The sequence below is a fragment of the Lithobates pipiens genome, unplaced genomic scaffold (assembly GCF_037356315.1).
Source record: "Lithobates pipiens isolate NorthernLeopardFrog02 unplaced genomic scaffold, aLitPip1_a1.2 Scaffold_8, whole genome shotgun sequence".
Classification (NCBI taxonomy): domain Eukaryota; kingdom Metazoa; phylum Chordata; class Amphibia; order Anura; family Ranidae; genus Lithobates; species Lithobates pipiens.
Window position 1 is genome coordinate 202,199,986 of NW_027507903.1, and position 13,333 is coordinate 202,213,318.

At 40.1% G+C, this 13,333-nt stretch overlaps 1 protein-coding gene across 7 annotated transcripts in view; it reads right to left on the reverse strand.

Annotated features, from left to right (window-relative positions):
• PTPRZ1 (protein tyrosine phosphatase receptor type Z1) overlaps positions 1 to 13,333 on the reverse strand; it is a 332,340-nt gene that overhangs the window by 155,872 nt on the left and 163,135 nt on the right. For all 7 annotated transcript variants that reach the window (XM_077472626.1, XM_077472627.1, XM_077472625.1 and 4 more), the window contains exons 6-8: positions 6,495 to 6,558; positions 4,545 to 4,702; positions 535 to 685 (exon numbers count right to left, since the gene is read on the reverse strand). In XM_077472626.1, the coding sequence (XP_077328752.1) occupies positions 535 to 685; positions 4,545 to 4,702; positions 6,495 to 6,558 (373 nt within the window). The remainder of the gene's footprint in view (positions 1 to 534; positions 686 to 4,544; positions 4,703 to 6,494; positions 6,559 to 13,333) is intronic.

Genomic DNA, 13,333 nt, shown 5'->3' on the forward strand with positions numbered 1-13,333 from the left:
AATCACCTGGCTTTTAGGAAAAAACTCAAGACCTTCCTCTTTTAGCAGATGATCAAAGCTCGCCACAGCGCCTAGAGGCGATTCAGTTCGCATTGTGCGCTATACAAGTATTTCATTCATTCATTAATTTAACAATGTTATAGCCACATGTGCTGATTTTACCATGTCTATGAAAAATTGAAAGATTTTCTCTATAGGGAAAGTGATTAAGAACCAATCTTGCAAAATATAAAGGTGCTCCATTTTCAGCCATAATCCTGTGAAATCAATCAGGAGAAAATATTTGGCATCTACAATGGTGTAAATGTGTATTCTGATTGAAAAACTGTACCTGGGGGTTATATTACTGATAAAATGATTGCGTGAAATAACCACTGAGGTTTAGCTTATGTAGGTAGGGCAGTGCTAGTGTCATCACTGAGCATAATCACAATGAAAATGAATAGGCATACAATCATTGCAGTTAGAAGACAGCCAGTATTAAATGGAATAATATATTTAAAAATGATTTTGGATATGGATCTCTATTATTACCTGGCTCGTGTATTTCCTCTGTACCAGTATAGGATGCAAAGACTTGTCCAGAGAATTTATTCTGCTGCTGTCTAAAGTTGTTCTGCAAATAATCCATCACCATCACGTAACCAGATTGCTGCATTGTCAAGATCTCACAAAAGTATTCCAACTGCCGAAAAACATGACATACCATATGAAGTATGAAAAAAAAAAAATGATATATATATATACACATGCCCACACACACACATACACACTCAGTATTTTGTTAATATTGAAATGTAAAATCATAGAATCAGCAATATTTATTTTAGGGCTGTGGTAAGAAGACTATGATAGTCGTGTTGTGATAGTTGTGTTAAAACTACACAAACATTTCTGTTATTGCCTAAAAACAGTTATGACTTTAAGTTGGGTTATGCACATTTTAATGACTGTAGACTCTGCTTAATCCTTTATGTAAAGATCAGCTAATTTAGATTGACTTCCTTCTTTTACAATATTGACATGATTCAATCAGATAAAATCAATTTATTTTTTCAAAAGAAATTTTAGACTGGCAGCTAAGGTTTCATTCAGATCATTGCAATGAATGGTAAGCTGTACACAACAGACAACTTATGTGAATATTGTGCTTGTGTTAGACAAATCTCAAATATAAACTAGCCTTATATAATGGGATGCAGATCTTGACCCAAGTCATGATTCCCTGCAGACAGGAGTTAATTCCAAGAACAAGGACAAGACCTACATAAAGTGGAGTTCCAGTCACCTGTGGAAAAAATAAAAAACAGCCACTCACTTTTCCCCCAGTCGGTCTCACCCGCTGCCTTCGGTCCCCAGCATCTTCACTATGGACACCTGGTTGTGACGGCTTGCGGCTTCACAGCCGTGTGCCCATTGACCATGTGCGAGTCGCGCTGCTCATCGCGAATGGTGGATGCAGTCTTCTGGGATGCAGCGGTCGCAATGGAAGTGGAAGTGGGTACTTGTCAAAATCTGGTACCTGTCGCCCCCCCGCTCCACAAAACCACAAAAGTGGAAATTGTTCAAGAGAAGCGGTCAACAGTCAACATTGACTATTTTGAATTCTTATGCTGCTAGCATTAGTAAATAGATAAGAACGTATATCATATTTACTTGTTTTAACCACTTAAGAACCAGGCCTATTTTTAAAACTTGTTGTTTACAAGTTTAAATTAGTTGTTGTTTTTTTTGCTAGAAAATTATTTAAAACCCTCCAAAAAATTTTTTAGACACCCTAGAGAATAAAATGGCGGTCGTTGTAATACTTTGTCCCACCGTATTTGCACAGCGGTCTTACAAACACAATTTGCTTTGGAAAAAATACACTTTTTTGAATAAAAAAAGAAGAAATTAGTAAAGTTAGCCTAAATTCTTCTTAGTTGTGAAAGATAATTTTACGCTGAGTAAATTGATACCCAACATGTCATGCTTCAAAATTGCTCCCATATGTGGAATGGTGACAAACTTTGACACTTAAAAATCTCCATAGGCAATGTTTAAAAATTTCTACAGGTTACCAGTTTTGAGTTACAGAGAAGATCTTTTGCTAGAATTACTGCTCTCACTCTAAAGCCGCGTACACACGGGCGGACTGTCTGGCCAACTTAGTCCGTCGAAACACATTTCAGCGGACAGTCCGCTCGTGTGTGGGCTTCAGCGGACTTTTTCAGCGTGCAGTCTGGCGGACTAAGTATTTCGGAATTTCCGTAATATTGTCCGTCGTACTTTGGTTTCAGCGGACAATCCGCTCGTGAGTAGGCTAGTTCGACGGACTAAGTATGGCGCATGCTCAGAAAGGATTTACACGGTGAAAGGTTGCATTGCTGTGTATTGGACTTCCTATTTCTAGTCCCGTCGTACGTGCTGTACACGTCATCGCGCAAACTTTCGACGGACTGTTTTGCATCCGTGTGTGGTCAAGTCCGTTCATTCTAAAGTAGGACGGACTGTCCGTCGGATTGTCTGACGGACTAAGTTGGCCATACAGTCCGCCCGTGTGTACGCGGCTTAAAAATAGAGGCAATAGCTCGCATGTGTGGTTTGAACATCGTTTACATATGTGGGAGCGTCTTGCATATGCGTTCGCTTCCGCACTCAAGCTTGGCATGATGGGACGCTTTCATTTTTTTTATTTTTTTTTTATTTTTGCACTGTCCCTTTAAAAAAAAAATGGATCACATTTATTCCTATTACAAGGAATGTAAACATCTCTTGTAATAAAAATAAGCATGACAGGACCTCTTTAATGTGAGATCTGGGGTCAAAAAGATCTCCGATCTCACATTTACATTTGAAAGCAAGAAAAAAATTGTTGCTTTAAGGCCCGGAGGGTGGAAGTGACTTTTGACGTCGCTCCCATCCTCCAAGAGCATAGAGTCGAGTGGAGGCCATCATGCCCTCACTTAACTTCCTGCCCATCAGGAGAAAACATTGGATCGTCTCTGCAGCTACTGACAGATCCTGTAAGCGGCAGAAACGACCATAATGCAGCAGGGGGGGGCACCTCTCCCGCCGCCGATAAAAGCAACCTTTTGTCGAATCTGTTGCTGAAACCTCTTTTATCATAAAGCGGACCGCCCGCCATTTAAGAGAATACTGGGGTTATGGCAGCTATGCTGCCATAACCCCAGTATTCAACATCAAAGTAGCAAAGTATAACGACGACGGGCAGTCTGGAAGTGGGTAAACAGTTTTTTTAAATTTCTACTGTTTCCACCTGGTTTCCAGGTTTAGGCAAATGATGTCGTACATCCCAGGAGTCTTCAGGAGAGGAGGAGGGTTTTTCTCCGTTAAGCAAACCCTCCTGGATGAATGTCTGAACTAAGGGCAGGTGGATTCCAGGAAGTAAATGCTACATGAATCATCTGCCCTTACTCAAGATGGCCACTGACAGAAATGCTGGGGGAGGGGGGGGTTTCTAAGTAAATTCTCAGCAAAACTAAAGCACGGGGACATGAATGGATGGCTGAGTTTGCTTTGAATATTGAAAATTATTTAAATAGCGGTTTGTGGTGCTCAGATACAGCGTAATTCCTCTTTAATGGGGCAACAAAGAAGACAAATAGTGTGTACGAATGGTGCATGCATTATAAACAGTGTCCTGTAGCTGGCACACCAAGCAGCAGATGGACCAGCAGCTGTGCCACATTCTAGTTTGAGAAGAGAGATGCTGAGAGCAGAGCTGTCCTCTACTTAATGAATTTGCAGCGAGAAATTGGTCATGGGCTATGTCAGGTCACACTCTGTTTTTATATGCTCTTATACTTAATGAAGCCATGGTCTGCATTCGAAAATTACGTAAATGATGGACAGAAAGAGAAACCAGGGAGAAACTATCTGAGAGCTCAAGGCTCCAGTATTGAGTTATTAAAATGAACTTGTGGGCTCATCTTACTTTGCAAGGTGGCCCCTTGCCCAAAAAGCAGATACTTTTAACTTCCCTGCAGGAAAAAGATGAAACAGAATAACGGATACCTTTCAGGAAAAACCGTCCATTGTATTTGGGAGCCATTTACTGTTCACTTTTAAAAGAGACAGCCTAACGCTCACATTTCAGATTTCGGGCTGAAATTCAGAGCGATCTTCTTTTAGGGACACTAGTAATGAGATTTCTGCACCTGTGTTACCTAGTCTGTTACATCTATTATGAATAAGCATCCAATTTCTGATTGGATATGTGGGAAAGTATTTGTAGGAATGAGATTATCCATGTGGCAGCAGCTGGAGTGAGACTCCATGGTAAAACAGAGTTCGGAACTTTGACAGAGAGTACTGCTATAGTTCAGAAGAATTGCTATAAATTATTCAGTGTCCCGTATTGCCAACATAAATCGATTTGTTCCCTAGGGAAATATGGCTAGGGCCTGTTTCAGTCAGACATACCATTACTATAGAAAAGGTGTGAAAACTGCAATACATAATAATAAGATATTACATATTTATGCCACTCATTCTCAAGAATTGTTACCAAATGCTGGGACAGTGTATAACCTTCCACATACCTGAGTTTCCGATATGATCACTGTGTCCTTGAATACAATCCATTCCACCGTCTCTGAGCATGGAGGAGCTGTCAGCGATCCATTATAAGTATAATATTTTTCAGTATAACTTGGTAAGAGGTCAAACAAAACAAATGGTTCGAGTTCAGCTTTTTTACCTGTATAATGATATTAAGTAGGTTAATTTACACTAAAGGACACATAAACGGTTCAACATATTATTCAAGCATATGTATAATAACCAAATATTTTTTTCAGTTTTAGATTTAGATTGAAAGCCTTAAACTTCCTATCAGGTTATTTTTGAAGTCTGTGTACTGCTGGAGAGAGTTCCCTTCACTTCCTGTCTTGGTGATGAAACAGGAAATGAGAGGAAATGTCACCAAGGGAGAAGAATTCCTGGCTTGGATGTCAATGGTACACTTGTCCCCATTGAAAGATTTACCCTTATCTATTGCTCTGGGGACAACTCTGAAATGATGCATTTTCCCTAAATTTCTGTCTCAGTGGCTCACTAGGAAAAAAAAGAGAGCGAATCTTCCCAATGGTGAAACAGCAATATAAACTTGACAACAAGGTTTTGTCTTTACATACACTTTAATTATAATAAATGGCATTTCACATAAGAACAATAAGAATGTTTTATGCTTATTTCAATAAAACCACCTAACACGTATCCCTGAAGGATGGGTGTTAGGTATATACACTGTTCAGGATGGTAAAAAGTTTTCTTCAACATTGCTAATTACTACAGAGGCACCACTACCCCAAATCAGTGGTGTAGCATGGGGGGTGCAGGGGGTGACGTGGTCCCGGGCACGACATTTAGGGGGGTGCCAGTATGTGTCACTGGCTGCCTCCTCCTAATTTTATGTTCCTGTGGCTCTGGCCACCATGTTCAGTGTTTGGCGGCCTGTGATTGGGCGCATGGGGGTCATGTGAGGCGTAGGGCTGGCCTGTCCTGCAGTTGCTCCTGAAGTCCCGCCTTCGCACATGACCCCCCCGTACACCCAATCACAGTGCGCCAGACACTCAACATGGCAGCAGCCAGAGCCCGGGGGACACGAAAAAATGTGAGCCGCCGCGGCCGCTGTCTTCTGAGGAGACTCTTCTCCTCTTCCTATATTCTGGACCGATGCATGCCAGGAGCGTGGACATGAAGAAGGTGAGTGAGAGTCGTGTTACTGGCCGGGTGGGGGAGAGAGATAGAGAGAGAACAGTGTAGTATGGTGGTCAGTCAGTGTAGTATGGTGGTCAGTGTAACGTAGTATGGTGGTCAGTCTAGCGTAGTATGGTGGTCAGTCTAGCGTAGTATAATGGTCAGTCTAGCGTAGTATAGTGGTCAGTGTAGCGTAGTATGGTGGTCAGTGTAGCGTAGTATAGTGGTCAGTGTAGCGTAGTATAATGTTCAATGTAGCGTAGTATAATGGTCAATGTAGCATAGTATGGTGGTCAGTCTAGCATAGTATGGTGGTCAGTGTAGCGTAGTATGGTGGTCAGTGTAGAGTAGTATGGTGGTCAGTGTAGCGTAGTATGGTGGTCAGTGAAGAGTAGTATGGTGGTCAGTGAAGAGTAGTATGGTGGTCAGTGTAGCGTAGTATGGTGGTCAGTGTAGCGTAGTATGGTGGTCAGTGAAGAGCAGTATGGTGGTCAGTGAAGAGTAGTATGGTGGTCAGTGAAGAGTAGTATGGTGGTAAGTGTAGAGTAGTATGGTGGTCAGTGTAGCGTAGTATGGTGGTCAGTGTAGCGTAGTATGGTGGTCACTGTAGCGTAGTATGGTGGTCAGTGTAGAGTAGTATGGTGGTCAGTGTAGCATAGTATGGTGGTCACTGTAGTACAGTGGTCAGTGTAGTTTGGTGGACAGTGTAGTGTCACAAGTGCCAGCCGACCTACAGCAGTAAAGTTAAGACACAGATCAGCTCCGCAGCTAGTAAAATACAATAAACTCACCAAAGCGATGAACTCTATCAACACCGTCAATAATTGCTTCATAATTCTTGTTTTCTTCACCAATCTGCAGCACAGAAAAATAATTTTACATTAATTAACAGAACACATCACTTACAAAATCCATTTTTAACCTGTTCTGAACATTGGGATGCTTACGTTGGCCACAAACTAGTAGATATTATTGAATGAAGGTTCTAACAAACATTTGTACAAAAATTCTCAAGAGTACATTCAATGACTTGATGAATGTTTTTTAAAAGTACTTAAAAAAGCATTTGCTGTTAACATTTGATTTTGAAGTGAAAGCCACAATCACATAAATAATGCACCACCTACATACATAGAAAGTATTAATCAAAAAATCTGAGGACCAAACAGATCACTCTACAGTATTGAGAAAAATTGAAGAGGTAGTGTGTCATATTAAAACTCAGCTCTACATGTTGCGCATATTCAACAAACGCAATATGCGCAACATGTAGAGCTGAGTTTTAATATGACACACTACCTCTTCAATTTTTCTCAATACTGTAGAGTGATCTGTTTGGTCCTCAGATTTTTTGAGTAACCACTTCACCCCCGGAAGGATTGACCCCCTTCCTGACCAGAGCACTTTTTGCGATTCGGCACTGCGTCTCTTTAACTGACAATTGCGCAGTCGTGCAACGTGGCTCACAAACAAAATTGACGTCCTTTTTTTCCCACAAATCAAGCATTGTTTTGGTGGTATTTGATCACCCCTGCAGTTTTTATTTTTTGCGCTATAAACAAAAAAAATAGCGACAATTTTGAAAAAAAAAACATTATTTTTTACATTTTGCTATAATAAATATCCTCCAAAAATATATAAAAAGACTATTTTTTCCTCAGTTTTGGCCCGATACGTATTCTTCTACATATTTTTGGTAAGAAAATTGCAATAAGTGATTATTGATGGGTTTGCGCAAAAGTTATAGCGTTTACAAAATAGGGTGTAGTTTTATGGCATTTTTATTAATAAATATTTTTTTTAAATGGCGGCGATCAGTGATTCTTATCGTGACTGCGACATTATGGCGGAAACATCTGACATTTTTGACACCTTTTTGGGATCATTGTCATTTATACAGCAATCAGTGCTATACAAATGCACTGATTCCTGTGTAAATGACACTGGCAGTGAAGGGGTAAACCACTAGGTGGCAGTGTATGGGTTAAGTGTGTCCTGGGGCGTGTTTCTAACTGTGGGGGGGCGTGGCTGTGTGTGACACGTCACTGATCTCTGCTCCGATCACAGGGAGCAGAGATCAGTGACACTGTCACTAGGCAGAACAGGGAGATGCTTGTTTACATTAGAATCTCCCCGTGAGGCGGTTTCGGGTATCCCCATGGTGATCGAGTCCGCAGGACCCGCGACCCGACTTACGGAGATTGCTGCGGGCGTGCACGCCCGCTGGCCGCCTCTTCAAAGGCCACCTACAGGTTCATGATTCTGCCTGTATGAGCCCTTCTGCCGACGTATATCGGCGTGAGGCGGTCTGCAAGCGGTTAATACTCTCTATGTATATAGGTGGTGCATTATTTATGCTCATAGGCACATTTTGTGAATAATTTATGGTACTGATGAGGAGGCACTAATATGCTGCACTTATGGGCACTGATATGTGGCACTTATGAGCACTGATAGGTGGCACTGGTGGGCACTGATAGCTGGCACTAATAGGCAGCACTGGTGGACACTGATAGGCAGCAGGGGTAGGTGGCACTGATGGGCATTGATGAGTGGCACTGATGGGCGACACTGATGGGCATTGATAAGCAGCATTGATAGACGGCACTGATAGCCATCACTGACTGGCATCACTAATGGTCACTGATTGGTTGACTGATTGTCATTCTGTTCGTTCATCTCAAGACCTCCTGCTCCCTGGCTTCCTTGTCACCTCCTCTCATGCTCGCCTCCAGTACTTCTTTTGAGCCTCTCCCATTCTATGGAACTCCCTACCCCAATATGTCCAACTATCTTCTACTCTGTCCACTTTCAGGTGATCCCTGTAAACCCTTCTCTTCAGAGAAGCCTATCCCATTTCCACCTAATACCACCTCCATCTAACAACTGTATTTCCACTTTCTCCATCAGATCACTCCCTTTTAAATTGTAAGCTCTAACGAGCAGGGCCCTCTCATTCCTCCTGCATTGAATTGTATTGTAACTGTACCGTCCGACTCCATGTTATAAAGCACTGCTCAAACTGTTGCCACTATATAAATCCTGTATAATAATTATAATAAAAATAATAATAACATATGGTCAACTTTAGCCATGGGCCCAGGATCACAGGTGAAAAAAAAAGGAAAAATAAAGTGTGAACAGAGAAAATAAATGCAGCCAGCACATCTAAGGAAAATTAAACTGCAGTGTTATCATATTTGTTCATGGGTTTTGATACACTTTAAGTGAACTACTTACACTGTAGATAACACATCTTTACAGCTATTCATTTATCAAGATATCTTTCTTAAGTGCTAACCTAGTGCAAGCAGTTATATTCAAACCTTATATATCTGCCACTTTCTTTTGCATGTTTATTTGATTGCTGCTACAAAGTAACACAGACAAAGTCAAGACAAACAAAAAAACAAAAAATAAAACCTAGCGTATTTTAGAGACAAAGTATAAAGACTAGGATAGGCCTATATTATTGCGGCATGTAATACACAGACTTCAGTTAATCATCCGTCATGACTTGGTGGATCATTGTCATGGAAACACTACAAAATTTCTTCTCACAAATACTGCAGCTTTTAGGCTCATTATTTGTAATCTGAAAGTGATTTCAGCTATCAAAATGGTTTTCCACTGATGCTAGTCACAGCTTAAGCAGCATTTATTATGGAAGGAAATAATCCTATTTGCTTTTATTAAGACGTGCTGTTCATGTTCCTGCGAGCATTCGATATGCTACTTGTTTTTACTTGCCAATACATTAAGTTTTTGTGTAAGTATATACTGTATCTTGTATAATGTATCCACACACAATATTCAGTATATCAATATATATATATATATATATATATATATATATATATATATATATATATATATATATATATATATACACAGTTGTGCTCATAAGTTTACATACCCTGGCAGCATTTATGATTTCTTGGCCAACAGAAACTACCCAAATGACCCTGTTAAAAAGTTTACATAAGCTGGTGATTTTAGCCTGATAACATGCACACAAGATGACACCAAGGGGTTTGAATGGCTATTAAAGATAACCATCCTCACCTGTGATCTGTTTGCTTTTAATTAGTGTGTGTATAAAAGGTCAATGAGTTTCTGGACTCCTGACAGACCCTTGCATCTTTCATCCAGTGCTGCACTGACATTTCTAGGTTCTGAGAATTTTCAAAGGGCCTGCGAGAAAAGGTAGTTGAACTGTATACAACAGGAAAGGGATATAAAAAGATAACCAAGGATTGAAAATGCCAATCAGCAGTGTTCAAACTCTAATCAAGAAGTGGAACATGAGGGGTTCTGTTGAAACCAAACCACTGTCAGGTAGACCAACTAAAATTTCAGCCACAACTGCCAGGAAAATTGTTTAAGATGCAAAGAAAACCCTACACAACTTCAGGTGAAATACAGGACTATCTGAAAACATGTGGTGTGGCTGCTTCAAGACGCACAATAAGGAGGCACTTGAAGAAAGATGGGCTGCATGGTCGAGTCGCCAGAAGAAAGCCACTACTACGCAAATGGCAAAAAGAAACCCACTTACAATACGCCAAACAGCACAGAGACAAGCCTCAAACCTTCTGGCACAAAGTCATTTGGAGTGATAAGACCAAAATTGAGCTTTTGGGTAACAACCATAAACGCTACATTTGGAGAGGAGTCAAGAAGGCATATGATGAAAGATACACCATTCCTACTCTGAAATACGGAGGTGGATCACTGATGTTTTGGGGATGTGTGAGCTACAAAGGCACAGGAAGTTTGGTCAAAATTGATGGCAAGATGAATGCAGTATGTTATAAAAAAAAACTGGAGGAACATTTGCATTCATCAGCCAGGAAGCTGCGCATGGGACCTACTTGGACATTCCAACATGACAATGATCCAAAACACAAGGCCAAGTCGACCTGTCATTGGCTACAGCATAATAAAGTGAAGGTTCTGGAGTGGCCATCTCAGTCTCCTGACCTCAATATCATTGAGCCACTCTGGGGAAATCTCAAACATGCAGTTCATGCACATGCAAGACAGACCAAGAATTTACAGGAAACTGAGTCTTTGGAGTCTTTTTGCCAAGAGGAATGGGCAGCTTTACCATTTGAGAAGATAAAGAGCCTCATACACAAATGCCACAAAAGATTTCAAGCTGTCATTGAGGTTAAAGGGGGCAATACACCATATTAAGTACTAGAGTAAACTTATGATCAGGGTAATTTAGGTTGTTTCTGTTGCAATTATGATTTAATAAATATAATAGATAATAGATACAGCTATAGCCATATATAGATAATAAATGCCTTCAGCCAAACACTAACCATGGGTAAAAAATAAAAGTTTTTGTGTTACCATTCATATTCTCTGAAAAATGGCCAAGAAAACATAAATTCTGCCAGGGTATGTAAACTTATGAGCACAACTGTATATATATATATATATATATATATATATATATATATATATATATATATATATATATATATATATATATATATATATATATATATATATACATATAAAAGAAAAAAAGGCCAGAGGATTGATGCACTTAAAATTTTCTTAAGTTAAAGATAGGATAGCAAGGTATAAATATTCAATTAGAGACAAATTGGTACAGTTGCCTTTAGCGAGACATTTTTGGAGAAAGGACATTCGATTTCTCAATTAAAATACATGGTGTTGGAGGGGATTAATAAGAATAGGAGGGGTGGTAACGGAGAATCCATTTTAAAAAAGCGAGAAGTATATTGGATTAATTTTCTTGATACTATTGCCCCTAAGGGGTTGAATATAGATCTGGATTTATATTTGTTCATTTAGGTGATAATTCATTCGATGTGATGTCTAGATGGTGATATATTGTGTACATGTTTCTTTTTGACAGATTAAACAAGTTGAAGGCTTCTGTTGAAATATGGGAGGCGTTTTGGCTAACCATTTTCCCACCTGTGATATAAGGATGTATAAGAAAAGGATTTAGTTTGCATTCGATCGATTACTAATCTAATCACATAATTGATTCCAAATGTATAGAATGAGGGTATATAAGCCATTTGAGTAGCTCTGACTTTAGGTATGTGTTCGATCTGAAGAAGGGCGTAAGCTTGTGAGCCTGAAACATAATGAACTTACACATCATGTAATGTTTGTTGAACTTTGGTTTAATAAAGAACTGTGGGACACAATTGTGAAGTGGAATGAAATCTATTGGATTTTTGAAACTTTTTTAACTAATAAAAAAATGAAAAGTGGGGCGTGCAAAATTTTTCGGCCCCCTTGCGTTAATACTTTGTAGAGCCACCTTTTGCTGCGATTACAGCTGCAAGTCGCTTGGGGTATGTCTCTATCAGTTTTGCACATCGAGAGACTGAAATTCTTGCCCATTCTTCCTTGCAAAACAGCTCAAGCTCAGTGAGGTTGGATGGAGAGCGTTTGTGAACAGCAGTTTTCAGTTCTTTCCACAGATTCTCGATTGGATTCAGGTCTGGACTTTGACTTGGCCATTCTAACACCTGGATACGTTTATTTGTGAACCATTCCTTTGTAGATTTTGCTGTATGTTTGGGATCATTGTCTTGTTGGAAGATAAATCTCCGTCCCAGTTTCAGGTCTTTTGCAGACTCCAACAGGTTTTCATCCAGAATGGTCCTGTATTTGGCTGCATCCATCTTCCCCTCAATTTTAACCATCTTCCATGTCCCTGCTGAAGAAAAGCAGGCCCAAACCATGATGCTGCCACCACCATGTTTGACAGTGGGGATGGTGTGTTGAGGGTGATGAGCTGTGTTGCTTTTACACCAAACATATCGTTTTGCATTGTGGGCAAAAAGTTTGATTTTGGTTTCATCTGACCAGAGCACCTTCTTCCACATGTTTGGTGTGCCTCCCATGTGGCTTGTGGCAAACTTTAGACAAGACTTTTTATGGATATCTTTGAGAAATGGCTTTCTTATTGCCACTCTTCCATAAAGGCCAGATTTGTGCAGTGTACGACTGATTGTTGTCCTATGGACAGACTCTCCCACCTCAGCTGTAGTTCTCTGCAGTTCATCCAGAGTGATCATGGGCCTCTTGGCTGCATCTCTGATCAGTCTTCTCCTTGTCTGAGCTGAAAGTTTAGAGGGACGGCCAGGTCTTGGTAGATTTGCAGTGGTCTGATACTCCTTCCATTTCAAAATGATCGCTTGCACAGTGCTCCTTGGGATGTTTAAAGCTTGGGAAATGTTTTTGTATCCAAATCCGGCTTTAAACTTCTCCACAATAGTATTACCTGCCTGGTGTGTTCCTTGGTCTTCATGATGCTCTCTGCGCTTTCAACAGAACCCTGAGTATCACAGAGCAGATGCATTTATACAGAGACTTGATTACACACAGGTGGATTCTATTTATCACCATCAGTCATTTAGGACAACATTGGATCATTCAGAGATCCTCGCTGAACTTCTGGAGTGAGTTTGCTGCACTGGAAGTAAAGGGGTCGAATAATTTTGCACGCACCACTTTTCAGTTTTTATTAGTTAAAAAAGTTTCAAAAATCCAATAGATTTCGTTCCACTTCACAATTGTGTCCCACTTGTTGGTGATTCTTCACAAAAAATAAAAATTTTATATCATAAAA